At 36.8% G+C, this 13219-nt stretch overlaps 1 protein-coding gene across 3 annotated transcripts; it reads left to right on the top strand.

The window, feature by feature from the left end:
- The first annotated feature begins 955 nt into the window (after positions 1-955).
- On the top strand, positions 956-9190 carry LOC132279765 (uncharacterized). 3 transcript variants are annotated; one of them, XM_059781804.1, is made up of 4 exons: positions 956-997; positions 2228-2426; positions 2608-2749; positions 8225-9190. In XM_059781804.1, exon 4 carries the CDS (start codon positions 8245-8247, stop codon positions 9007-9009), a length of 765 nt encoding a protein of 254 aa, XP_059637787.1. In that variant the 5' UTR covers positions 956-997; positions 2228-2426; positions 2608-2749; positions 8225-8244; the 3' UTR covers positions 9010-9190. The 3 variants fall into 3 exon arrangements, 2 of the variants coding, with proteins under 2 accessions (XP_059637787.1, XP_059637788.1); XM_059781805.1 differs by lacking the exon at positions 956-997 and having other exon boundaries at positions 1520-2285; positions 2348-2426; XR_009471395.1 differs by lacking the exons at positions 956-997; positions 8225-9190 and adding an exon at positions 6691-7556 and having other exon boundaries at positions 2122-2426.
- The last annotated feature ends 4029 nt before the right edge of the window (positions 9191-13219 follow it).

The following is a 13219-nucleotide window of genomic DNA, read 5'->3' on the forward strand; positions in this document are numbered from 1 at the left end:
GATTAGATTATGACCATATAATACTCAACAATTTATTTCTGACTCCCCCAAGTCATGCATGGTCCGTCAATATTCCCACTTGATCTCAAATATATAAATATATATTTGGCAAGAAACTCACACACACCAGCCACTCACACACCAGTTTTATTCCTGACTCGAAATCTCTTACCATCTATTCTATTTTGAGAAGTAGAGAAGATACTATTAGACCACAAGATAATTGGTGATCTCTTCTAAACAGTTAATATCTCACGAAAAATTGATGAAATATTTACGAGTAAGTATTAAGAGGGAAAAAAAAACGTACTCATGCTAATACTAATTGACTATTTCCTAGACAAAAAAGAATGGATGAATGAGATTTTTATTGGAAGAGTAATACGTAACCGCTATCCTCCGTCTTCAATATTTTTTTGGGTAAGTAATCGTGAATTAAAATAGGTTACCTATTTGAAATCGATAAAGTGAAAAAAAAAAAAAAAAAAAAGTTAATTGTTTTGTATTTTTAATATCCTAAAAACATCTCAATCCAATGACGCAATGGATTTGCGTGGAGAGTACGGTCATATTTGGTTAATATCAATTTCCAAAAAAGTTAATTTCTATTTGTGTTTACTTCAGTATCTTTACATCCACGAAAACACTGAAATAAAGGAGGACTGGGGTGAATATAACTTGAATAATAGATTTTTTTGGTTTACAGAGAACCGAATCCGGAGAGAGATGACGGCTATGGTTGAAAGAATTTATGGTGCAAAAGTTCGTGTATTGGAGTAGAAGGAGGACTACTTTTCCGGCAATAACGTTTCCGAATCCGAAGCAGTGTTCATACTCCGTGCATATACTGGTACTGGTGGTGTTGAGGAAGTCACTGAATTCCCAGTTAAGGACGTCCATGTTTTCACATTCAACCTCCATCACTTACTATCTCCACACTCCTTACAATCATTCTTCGATTGCCCCATTCTATCCACACCAGTTTTCTTAGAAGACGGTAACGCCCGTGCTTTATCAGACACTATCTTTACCTACCTTGCTTGTAATTATCAGTTTACCAGCAAGCTAAACTCGTTTCTCTTGAGAAAGTCCAAGATTGTGGTCATCGTTGTAGATGTTTTTCTGGAGAGATTTGTGGACAACACCATAATTAAGGAGGGCTTTTATTTGGAGTTACTAAGGAATGACGATTATTTGGATATTCTTAGCACGTTAAGGTCTTATTTACATATTGAACCAACTCCGACCCATGAACCTGCTGACGTTTTGAAAGAAATTGAGGGTGCAGTGAAGGTCAACAGATTGATTGATGGTCATAGATCACCGGCAGATAAGTGTCGGATATGTCTGCAGGGGTTCTTGATGGGGACAGATATTGCAACAATGCCATGTTCGCACGTATTTCATAGTGATTGCATCTTCGAATGGTTGCCGCAAACCAATTCCTGCCCTATTTGTGGATCCGTTTGCGCTACTGTAGTTCATATATAATTAATTTCTGTTTTTATGTCTTTGATAGTTCTCATTCAATGTAATACCCCTCTTCTAATTAATCTTCTGAAGTGTGAGAGTTTGGTTCTGAAGGTCCCTATATATTGTGTGTGGCATACATATATATATATATAATAGTAGCATCGAGTCCCCGCAGTACATGAGAATAAACAGATGAAGGCTTTACATATTGCTAGCTCCCATAGAGCGAATCGGCTGATGTAGGCGAGGTGGTGGTGTTGAACAGCTGATGTAGGTGAGGTGGTGGTGTTGAAGGTTATGGTGTCGGTGAGGTATAGTGTTGAAGGGCTGATGTCGGTGAGGTGGTGTTGAAGGGTGGTGTTGGTGTCGGTGAGTTGGTGGAGTTGAAGGGTACTTAGTGTTGGTGTCGGCGGGGCGGTGGCGGTGTCGGTGTCAGTGAGGTGTATGATAGGGATAACTGGATATGGTGTCGGTGAGAATAAGTTTTTTTTTGGTTTCGGTAATGATGGGGAGTATTACAACAGACATATGACATTTTAGAGTGTTAATGTAAACAAGTGCATTAGTTAAGTAATAGCGACCCAAACATTACAGTGTGCCTATATAATTTATCAAATATAAAGTTATGAAAATAAATTTCCATATATAATTTACCAAATATAAAATTGTGAAAATAAATTTCCAGGCACAATCTTTTTTTTAGTGGTCAGAGAATAGACTCATCCATTAATCTAAGACACGGTATTTTTATCAGGTCACTCACTCAGTACAAACTCACTCGCTCGGTTCACAACATCAAAGACGGATATCACGTATCGCTCTCATTCATGCTCTCTCCTCGGTATCAACGGACTGAATATCTTCTCTCTCCTAGGCATCGCCGGACTGAATCTCCTCATCCACTTCCATTGCCTCTCTCAAAGTTCTCGCCGATCAATTCCGGAGAACAATCAGTGAGTCAAAGAACGTCATTGATAGAATTTCATGTTGTGGTTGTATAATATATTATTGATTCTCAATGTATACATAGTAGCTTGCACTTGCGACTGATTTGAAAGATTTTTTTTGAGTTTGATTTAGGGCTGTGAAATTGGCTTCGACTGATTTGAAAGATTTTTTTTTATTTTGATTTAGGGCTTTGAAATTGGCTTCAAAATGCAATAGAAAGTCTATGTTGCCTCTCAGTTCCACCATTAAATCAAATCTTCAAACTTCTCCAGCTTCCTCTACTTAGCAGATCCACTTCGTCACCTATCCACAAATTCTTCTTTTCCAGGTTCCTCTCTTTATATATCCAAATTCTGTGATATATGTACATTGCAGAGTTGAATATTTGCTTATTTTAAAGGTATGACTTCAAAGCTCCTTGCAAGGTTGTTTGGTTCAAGTGTCTACTTTGTTCTTGCTGTTATAGAATTATACAATAAATTGTGCACTGTGTGGTTTGTATTATATTTATACAAATTAGTACTCCACTTCTAAATTATCATGGATTTAAATCCTTGAAGAATCAACTATGAAGTGATCTATATTTTACCACAATAGCTAAATTACATGTTCCAGCTAGAAAATCTCTGTTTGTTTTGTCGACCAGGAATTGAGTACCTTGCTGCATTGGCTGAGGCTCTTACATCTAACCTGATAGGGAATGACTTTATTTTCTTGAACTTTGAATGATGAGTTAGTATTTCCTTGGGCATTATGGAAGAATATAGAACAAGTATTAAATAGCATTCACAACCTAATAAATAGCATTCATCATTAGGTTGTGATAACATTTTCAATTGAACCTCTTCTAACATATTTCGAGCTGCACATTGGTATGTATGAACACGTACTGTTATTTTCCTCCATTCTCTAATTTTAATCTTAACATTATGAAGCTTTTCAGTCAGAAATATGTAGTGTCACCACAAACACTGATTTCCCAGGCCGGTCTTTTGCATGACTAAACTAATCATCAAAGATTTTTCTGTTTAATTATTATTATTATTATTATTTTATTTATTTATTTATTTATTTTTCACCCACATCGCTGATTGAGATTTTGGTAAAATTCAATCAACGATTTCGCCCACATCCCCATCTCTCTCTCTTTATCTTTCACAGCTACACACTCCTAACTAGCAAAATCATTTCATCATCATTCTCTCACACATACCCCTATGTCCTCACCACTTTCTCTCTCTTCCAAACTGTCTCTCTCTGCACTCTCACATCTCTACAATCGTCTTGACCCATCTCATCTTCCTGCTCATAACTCTCACCACTCTCTTCAGCACCGTCACTTCCGAGTCCAACTCGGACCGAGTCATAAAGTCCCAAACCACCTTTGCGCAGTTCAGCATCAAAGTCCTTCCTCACTATCTGAATGGCGGCGGCATAGAGCTCTGAAGAAACCACCGACGATGATGATGAACTTGGAAGACGCCGGTGAGTTTGGGTGAATTTTCCGGCAATAATGAACTTACCGACTGTGGACAAAGAGCTAACGGACTACTGCCCGGTGAGCCGCCCTCTTGAGCCGTTGGAGGACTTAGCGAAGTCAACGATTTTGCAGAGAGAAATCAAGCAATCATCGGCATGGTTGTTGAGTTTCTGATCGATTGAACTACTTCTTGCTTTGAAATTGGAGGAGTGGTCAGATTCCGGTGGCTGATCGGATCAGAGGTGGATGAGATGGCGGAGGGTGAGGTTGAGGACGAAGTCAGTGGTGTCGAGGATCTGCATGGTGGCGGGACAGGTTTTGTGGCCGGATTCGAGCCAAGTCTGGATGCTGGAACGGTTGTAGATGACGTCGGTAAAGATGAGAGCTTGCCGCCGGAGTTTGGTTGATGGGTTGGGTTCTTTGTATCTGTAGATGAAGAAGTCGATGGACTTGAGATGTTGAAGAATAGAAGGTGAGCTAGCGAGTCTGGGTGGTTGTTGATGTGGGTCTTCTTGGGTTTGTGGTTGTTGTCGCTGGTTTGCTAGGCTAGAGGTGAAGAAAATGGTGCCGATCATGACATTGATGGTGACAAAGGGTGATTGGTATCACCAGGATGGGTCTGTGCAGAGAGAGAGAGATTGGAGGAGAGAGAAGATGGCTTATGTGTGATGTATTTTGCCGACGTGGATATTCCTTTCTCTCTCCTGGGCATTGGTGTATGTTGGAGGTAGTTTGGTCACAAAAATAGTCAACACGTAGTCAAATGGTAGCATAGTCATTTAACATCTCAAAAGTACTTTGACCCGACCAAAAATTGACATTTAGGGTGTAAGTGAAATGCTAAACTACTAATTCAAATGTGAGTGAAATTTAAAACCAAAATCTTCATCTAACAGAAATATGGCCTAACCTCAAGGGGTGTGAGTGTAATCTGCCCTAAAACATAACAAAATCAATGTCTTTCAACTCTTATAATGGATTTCTAAGGAAGGTGTAGCTTATAGTTGTGAGAGTCATGAAAGTGTAAAGAAGCAATAAAGTAATTAATAAAATATGTTCAAATCCTGTCTAGTTTAATCAATTTTACATGAAGATACGCGTCCGGACACGGGAAAGACATGGTAGCGATACGCCGGACGACACGGAAACTCAAACAATCCCACCCCTACTCTTCTCCTTCCCCTCCCACCTTTTCTCCATAAATCGGTTAACGCCTTCGGCTCTGTCGCTATATCCGGTGGCGCCGATGGCACCATAAAGACTTAAGATTTCTCAACCTCCGGCAACCTCACACCACTCATCCTCCGTCATCGCCCCTCTCATTCTTCACCCCGTCCTTCCCTCGCAACTTGTTCTCCACCTCCAAAGACGGCGTTGTCTAGAGTGGGTAGTGATTCGTGCTTTGCTCTGTTGCTGAGGTTCCGCAAGACCTGATGCAGGCAAGGTGCATACAGAAGCAGAGAAGAGGTCAAGGTTGATGTGAATGGATAAATCTGCTTTGGTACTCTAATGTATACTGTATCATGATAAGTTTTGTCATTTCTTCTCCTTCAGGCATAAAGCCAGAAGTGGATTTTGTTGGATGTTCCATTTTATTTGGGGAACAATTGAGTAACAGTAGTAATTAAAGAAAAAAACGAAAAGAAAAAAGAATGGAATGATACTGATACCATGACTTGTGTATAAACCTGGTAATTATATGGTCCTGGCAGTGGACCTGGATAGACTGCCTGGTAGGTTTTAAGAAAGGAGGGTGAAGTAATCTTTTTTTACCTCATACAGGCTTTTTGATTTATTAGCATGCTTTAACTTTTTTAACATCTTCAAGTGGCAATGACTTTTAAGTGTTACTGGAAGATGTATTATATTAACTTTGGAGATAATAATAATCCATTACAGTGATGAGCGTGGGGGGAATGCATCAATATCTTATGTTGGGTGGGATATCATAGTGGAGCAATGATACATTTTTCGAATTCGGAGGGTGTTCCGAGTTGGAGATGGTGTGGTGTGGATCTTACCACATGATGTCATGTGGTGGGTGGGATTCATGTTCCCATTTACACAAAACTCAATCGATGATATTATTAAAATTTGGAGGATGTATAATTTTTCCATTATAATGAGATATATCGATGATGTTGTGTAGGTGCTGCATTCTCACGAAATTCCAGTTTATACCCATGTCAGGACAATTTGGCTAGATAAGTCACCATAGACGTGCTAACTTCTTTAAAATTATAAATTTATCCGGATGGCTTAATTTAAGGGTAATTAACCCAACCCATGCAGTGTCTTGTTGGCATCAAAACTGTTTTATGGCTACAACAACTCTCCACAATCACCGGTTGTCATTTACATTTACCTGTGAAGGAAATAATTTTTATTTTCATCTTAAATTTATTTAGATGATAAGGGCATTATGGTACTTTCACACCGCAAAAGGGTCTGTTTCTTTCCAAAAATAATAACAAAGGGAAAATTGTTTAGATGAGTTTTTGTTTCCTTAAAATGGTTTTTATTTCAAGAATAGTTTTCGTTTCCTTAAAGAGGGTTTCTATTTCAAGAATAATACATATCTTCTTCACGCACAACGCTGATCAATTAAAGTCCTAAGAAGGAGTGCAAGCGTAAACTTTAAGCAAGGGAGTCGGCGGACGATAACTTGATCTCAAATTAATCCAAATCATAGTCCAAGTCGGCTTAATAACAATGGCGGTTTCTATATATATACCCTTAAAATCGTTCATTAATTACTTGTTTGTTTGTTTTTGTTGAGAGACAATTAGAGTGGAGATTAGAGAGAGAGAGATGATGGCTGCTGAGGTTGAAAGGGTTTCTTGCGCATCAATGCGTCTGTTTGAGTGGAACGAAACAGTTTCCAGCAGTAATGAGGATGAAGGAGGAGTGTTCATGCTTCGCGTATTCACTGCTACTACCGCGGTTGACGAATTCACTACCAAATTCGAAAGCAAGGTCAATGTTTTCCCATTCAATCTCGAGCACTTACTGTCTCAACAACCCTAGAATCAATGTTCTCTTGCCGCCTCCTATCCTCCCACGCTTTCTTGGAAGACACTAATGCTCTTGATGTATCACAAAGTATGTCTTCCTACCTTGTCAGATATTATCACTTTACCCGCCGCATGCCAAACACTTCGAGAGATTCTAAGATTGTCGTCGTTGTCGATGTTTTTATCGGTGAAGAAGAAGAGGGTTCCCATTTGGAGATGCTAAGGTATGACCATTCGGATATCATAAAAGAGTTGGAAATTTCTTATCTAATTAGTAAACCAATTTCGACTACTCATGAACCGGAAGTAGTTTTGAAACTAATTGAGACGGGAGTTAAGATTACCAGATTGATTGACGATGATAATAGACCAGAAGAAGACTTCGAGTGTCCGATATGTTTGCAGGGATTCTTGACGGGGACATTTGTTGCAACGCTACAATGTTCGCACGTATTCCATGATGATTGCATGTGCAAGTGGTTGTCGGAAAACCATTCATGCCCGTTGTGTAGATCACTTTGTGCTACCGTAGTTCATATATGATCACTGTTGTACTGGCAATAATTTCATAGCCTTGGTAAATTTTGTAGTTTGTAATTGATTCAATTGTGACAATATGTATGGTGTTAAAGATTTCTCTACCCCTTTTTCCTAACTTTGAGTGTGTATATATATTTTGTTTTCATTCAAAATGCGGCCAGGATTTGATTTCAAGATGCCCAGTGTACTTGGAAAAAAAAAATAATTTCAAACCAAACAAACTTTACTAATTAAATATGTAATAAAAATATGGCGTGGTTGTTAAATATTGAGTAGATTATGACCATATAATTTTTTAAAAAGTTTATATCTCCAGAAGAATAGATGAAATATTTACGAGTAAAAGAAAAAAAAAAAAAATTCTCAAGCCAATACTAATTCACTGTTTCCTACACAAGGATGGATGCATGAGATTTTAATTGGAGGGGTATTACATAACCACCATCCCTGGGTCTTCAATATTATTTTAAAAGTTACAAGTACATGCATAAGAACATTCACTTCAATGTATCAAATTGGATTGGTCTGGTCATATTAAATTTTTTTTTTTTTTTGGGTAAGTAACTGAGAATTTAAATAGGTTACCTATTTGAAATCGATAAATTGACCATAAAAAAAATAAGTTCATTGTTTTGTACTTTTAATACCCTAAAAACATCTCAATCCAATGATGCAATGACTTTCGTGGGAGAGTGCGGTCATATTTGGTTAATTTCTTGATCTCAAAATCAGGTTAATTACTTGTGTAAGAGATTTTTTTGGTTTACAGAGAACCGAATCTGGAGAGAGATGACGGCGATGGTTGAAAGAATTTATGGTGCAAAAGTTCGTGTATTGGAGTGGAAGGAGGACTACTTTTCCGGCAATAAGGTTTCCGAATCCGAAGCAGTGTTCATACTCCGTGCATATACTGGTACTGGTGGTGTTGAGGAAGTCACTGAATTCCCAGTTAAGGACGTCCATGTTTTCAGATTCAACCTCCATCACTTACTATCTCCACACTCCTTACAGTCATTCTTCGATTGCCCCATTCTATCCACACCAGTTTTCTTAGAAGACGGTAATGCCCGTGCTTTATCAGACACTATCTTTACCTACCTTGCTTGTAATTATCAGTTTACCAGCAAGCTAAACTCGTTTCTCTTGAGAAAGTCCAAGATCGTCGTCATCGTTGTAGATGTTTTTCTGGAGAGATTTGTGGACAACACCATAATTGAGGAGGGCTTTTATTTGGAGTTACCAAGGAATGACGATTATTTGGATATTCTAAGCACGTTAAGGTCTTATTTACATATTGAACCAACTCCGACCCATGAACCTGCAGATGTTTTGAAAGAAATTGAGGGTGCAGTGAAGGTCAACAGAGTGATTGATGGTCAAAGATCACCGGCAGATAAGTGTCGGATATGTCTGCAGGGGTTCTTGATGGGGACAGATGTTGCAACAACGCCATGTTCGCATGTATTTCATAGTAATTGCATCTTCGAGTGGTTGCCACAAACCAATTCCTGCCCCGTTTGTGAATCAGTTTGCGGTACTGTAATTCATATATAATTAATTTCTGTTTTTATGTCTTTGATAGTTCTCATTCAATGTAATACCCCTCGCTCTTCTAATTAATCTTCTGATTCAAGTGTGAGAGTTTGGTTCGGAGGGTCCCTATATATTGTGTGTGGTATTTATATGTATATATAATAGTAGCATTGAGTCCCCGTGGTACATGAGAATAAACAGATGAAGGTTTTACATATAGCTAGCTAGCTCCCTTAGCCCCTTGTGCAAAGTTTGTTTCTTGAAATTTGAGAACTGACCCATCAAACCAAACAAATCAAGTAGCATAAATGAATCGAAATTCCTTTCAATTTGTGTAACACAACCTGTAACAATGTAATTAGAAAAAATATTATTTTCAATATTGACATAATCTCAATGATCAGGGGTGGACCTAAAACTTTAGGTAAGGGGAAAGGCTATTGGGGGGAGGGGTATGCTTACTCACCCAAAACACTTGTTAAATCCAACACACTTGTTAAATCCAACGATTTGATTCCATTGAACGCCACAAACTTTCAACATTAAGTAGAAAAAATAGAATATGTTATAGGGGTGTTCAAATAATTCGTCAATCCGTACACTTCGGTTTAGTTTTCTAGTTTTGTGGTTCGGTGATGGTTTGAAAAATTAATAATTCATAATAGCCGAATCGGTTAACTGATTGAATGCTCAAAAAACCGAACCGATATGTAAAACTAATTCGTGACCGATCAATTCAATTCACACACACACACACAGGAAGCATTGAATACAAAAGAGAGTCTAGGAAAATTCAAAGCCATATGACAGGCCATATGCAAAAAGCCTATTTTACACATTTTTTTTTATTTTACAAAGCTATGAGCTATGTGCAAAAGTTTAAAAGCATACATAAAAAGTACTTCATCTATTTAAAAAGAATGCCTATTTTTCCTTTTTGGATTGTTCTAAAATAATTGTTCATTTTTATTTTTTAAACAATGTATTTTACATCTTTTCATATATCATTGGAGTTTAAATTTTAAATTTGAATATTCAAAATTTAAAAAGGCAAGTTAGTAACTTTTTAGGGAAAAATACATAGGCCACATGTCCCCTTAAAAATTTCTAGTCTTTAAAAAAGACATTCTTTTTGGGATAGAGGGAGTAATAAAAACAAAATACCCCACTCACTAGTCAAGCAGGCGTGCCTTTAACATATGCTCCCCTCCTATTATGCTCCCCTCCTATTAAGCTTGGTATCGGGTAGCGAAGATTGCATTGAAATTTTCACAACTTCATATCAATTTCTTTCATTTCATAGTACACACTCTCACATAGGAGAGTCGCCTCTCATCAACCAAAGCTAGAGCATAACATATCTCCTTTCTTCTCTGGCAAATCTTCTTTCTTCTCTAGTCTTCTCCGGCAAATCTACTTTCTTCTCTGGTAAATCAACTTCACAACATGGCAAATCTTCTTTCTTCTTCGACAAATCTTCTTCCTTCTATACTCACGACAGCATTGTCGACCCTCGATCTATTAAAAACGTGCAATTCGTAAAACCGAACCGATCGAATTCGTTATTTCACAAATTGTTTGATTTGGTTTGAGTATTCATACGGAATGGTTTGGTTCGGTTTGAGTATTCACATTGATCGATTTAGTTTCACAATTTATCAATCCGTTGAGACCAGATTGGATTACCTTTGACCCCTAAACCGAACCGATCCGAACCGTAATTAAACCCTAGTATGCTAGATTTTCGGATCGGTTTTTTGAGCTTTTATTATTTCTCAAAAAGATAATACAAAGTAATATTTTGTCTGAATTTGGTCAATTCGAATTGCTATTATATAAATGAGGTGGTGCCCTCGTCACATGACATTACAACAAATTAATCATGGTTAATTTAATCAAAACATAGTTAGGCCGGCATGCAGGGTCTTCTTGGGGCCCAGAAGTGGCCGAAGGCAGCTAACTGTCCTGAATTATCCATTGCCGTTTACACTTGGATGTCAAATTGGATTGGTCATGTTAAAATGGGTTATCCTATCTAAAATTAATTTATTTGACCTTATAAAAATAAATTGATTTTTTTGTATTTTTTATATCTTAAAAACACGTGATCCAATTATGTGATGGCATATGTGCAATAGTAAGAGTAGGGTTATATTTGCTTTAAAAAAATTTATTTCCTAAAAGTTTTTATATATATATTTCCTCCAAAAATTCAAGCAATAAGGATTATTAACAAGAATATAAGATTCAACTAAAATAAAAAACAAGAATATGAGCCTGAAGACAAACTTCAACAGGCCGAAAGAGACAATCCAATAAATTGGACATACAAAAAAAAACCAACAACATTTAAAGGGTACGACTTAGCTATTTGGAGACGGCCCAAAAAAGCCCAACCCAGACTTAGAACTAAAAAGTGGTCCAAAAGAAGCAAACCCAGCGATTACTATTAAGGTAACCTAATCCGGTGGCATCATAGAAGTTTCCATTTTGCGTCTCCTACTTCAACATCTTTAAAATATACACAAACCACCAAGGAGCTAGAACAAGTTTTGCAACAAAAGCAAAAGAGTCGGTGAATACAATTTGATCTATATATATATATATATATATATATATATCTGTGCAAGAGTTGTTTTTTGGTTTAGAGACAGATATGGCGGTGGTTGAACAGATCAATTACAGCGAAAGAGTTAGTGTGTTCGAGATGAAGGAGTACTTTTCCAGCAGTGAGGTTTCAGAATCCGAAGGAGTGTTCATACTCCGCGAGTATAGTAATACTGGTGTCGAGGAAGACACTAAATTCTCCATTAACAACGTCCAAGTTATCCCATTCAACCTCCATCATTTACTGTCTGCAAACTCCTTACAATCATTGTTCGATCGGCTCTTCCTATCCACACTAGTTTTGTTGGATGAAAACAATGCTCGTGTTGTATCAGAAGCCATCTTTAAATACTTCGTTTGTAATTTTCAATTTACTTGCACTCCAAACCCCACAAAGCCAATAATTGTTATTGTTGCTGATGTTTTTGTGGAGAGATTTGTTGACATTATAAAATCTTCTTTGCCCGAGGATGAGTACTCGATTTCGGACATTCTGAGCACGGTAGGTATTGAACCAATTGCTACCCATGAATCTGGAGAACAAGTTTTGAAAGAAGTTGAGAAAGGTGTGAAGATCAATACATTGATTGATGATGATACATCACCAACAACAGATAGGTGTCCCATATGCCTGCAGTGGTTCTTGACGGGGACACATTTTGCATTAACGATGCCATGTTCCCATGTATTTCACTGTGATTGCATCTTTGAGTGGTTGCTAAAAAAGAATTCCTGCCCTATGTGTCGATCACTTTGCGCAACCGTAGTTCATATATAATCAGCTAGTTTATCTCTTCAATTGTTTCATTCATTGTACTGACAGTAATGTCACATACTCTCTAAAATCTTGTGATTCAAGCTTAAGATTTTGGTTCTAAAGTCCCCCATCTTTTATGTGCATGGCAGTACTTCAATGTTATGTGAATTTTCTTTTTCTAAACTTAAATAGCATGCATTTAAGGAGGTATACAATAATTTAAGTTGTAATATATATATTAATTTTTTTTATGGGTGAAATGCTATGCATATTAGTTGATCAGATAAAACAATAGAGATTTTATTTTTAAATTTTTATTATTTTTTGAGTCAATGTTTTGTATGTCAATAGTGAAAATTTTAAGTTCTTTTTCACATTCAAACAAATAGGCAATGTCAACTTTAGTATCAAGTCATTGATGTAATTTTCTAACACTTATATTTTTTTTTTTCGAAGAAAACAAAAATCCTATTAGTGGTGAGATGTGATCGATTTTCAAGTGAAGAGATTTTTATTTTTATTTTTATTTTTTTGGTACTTACCTTTTTATTATTTTAATTAGTGATATTAGTAACTATTAAATTTAAAAATTATAAGTAGTAACATTGATTTTGTGTTATAAGGAAGGCATATATGTGAGTTTGGAATGTGAAATTCTCGCTGCAAACAAACAAATGATGACCATTAGATTTAATCTAATGATCGCTATAGAAAGTGCGGACAAATTTTTTTACTCCACAGAAAATAAGAAATTAATACTCATATATATATATATATATATATGTTTATAATATATAAAACAAATAAGTGTCTTTCAACTCTTATGCTATGGATTTCTAAGGTGGGTGTAGCTTATAGTTGTGATTT

This window comes from Cornus florida, unplaced genomic scaffold (assembly GCF_030987335.1).
Source record: "Cornus florida cultivar Cherokee Brave unplaced genomic scaffold, ASM3098733v1 CherokeeBrave_3.0.0_Hap2_Chr10, whole genome shotgun sequence".
Classification (NCBI taxonomy): domain Eukaryota; kingdom Viridiplantae; phylum Streptophyta; class Magnoliopsida; order Cornales; family Cornaceae; genus Cornus; species Cornus florida.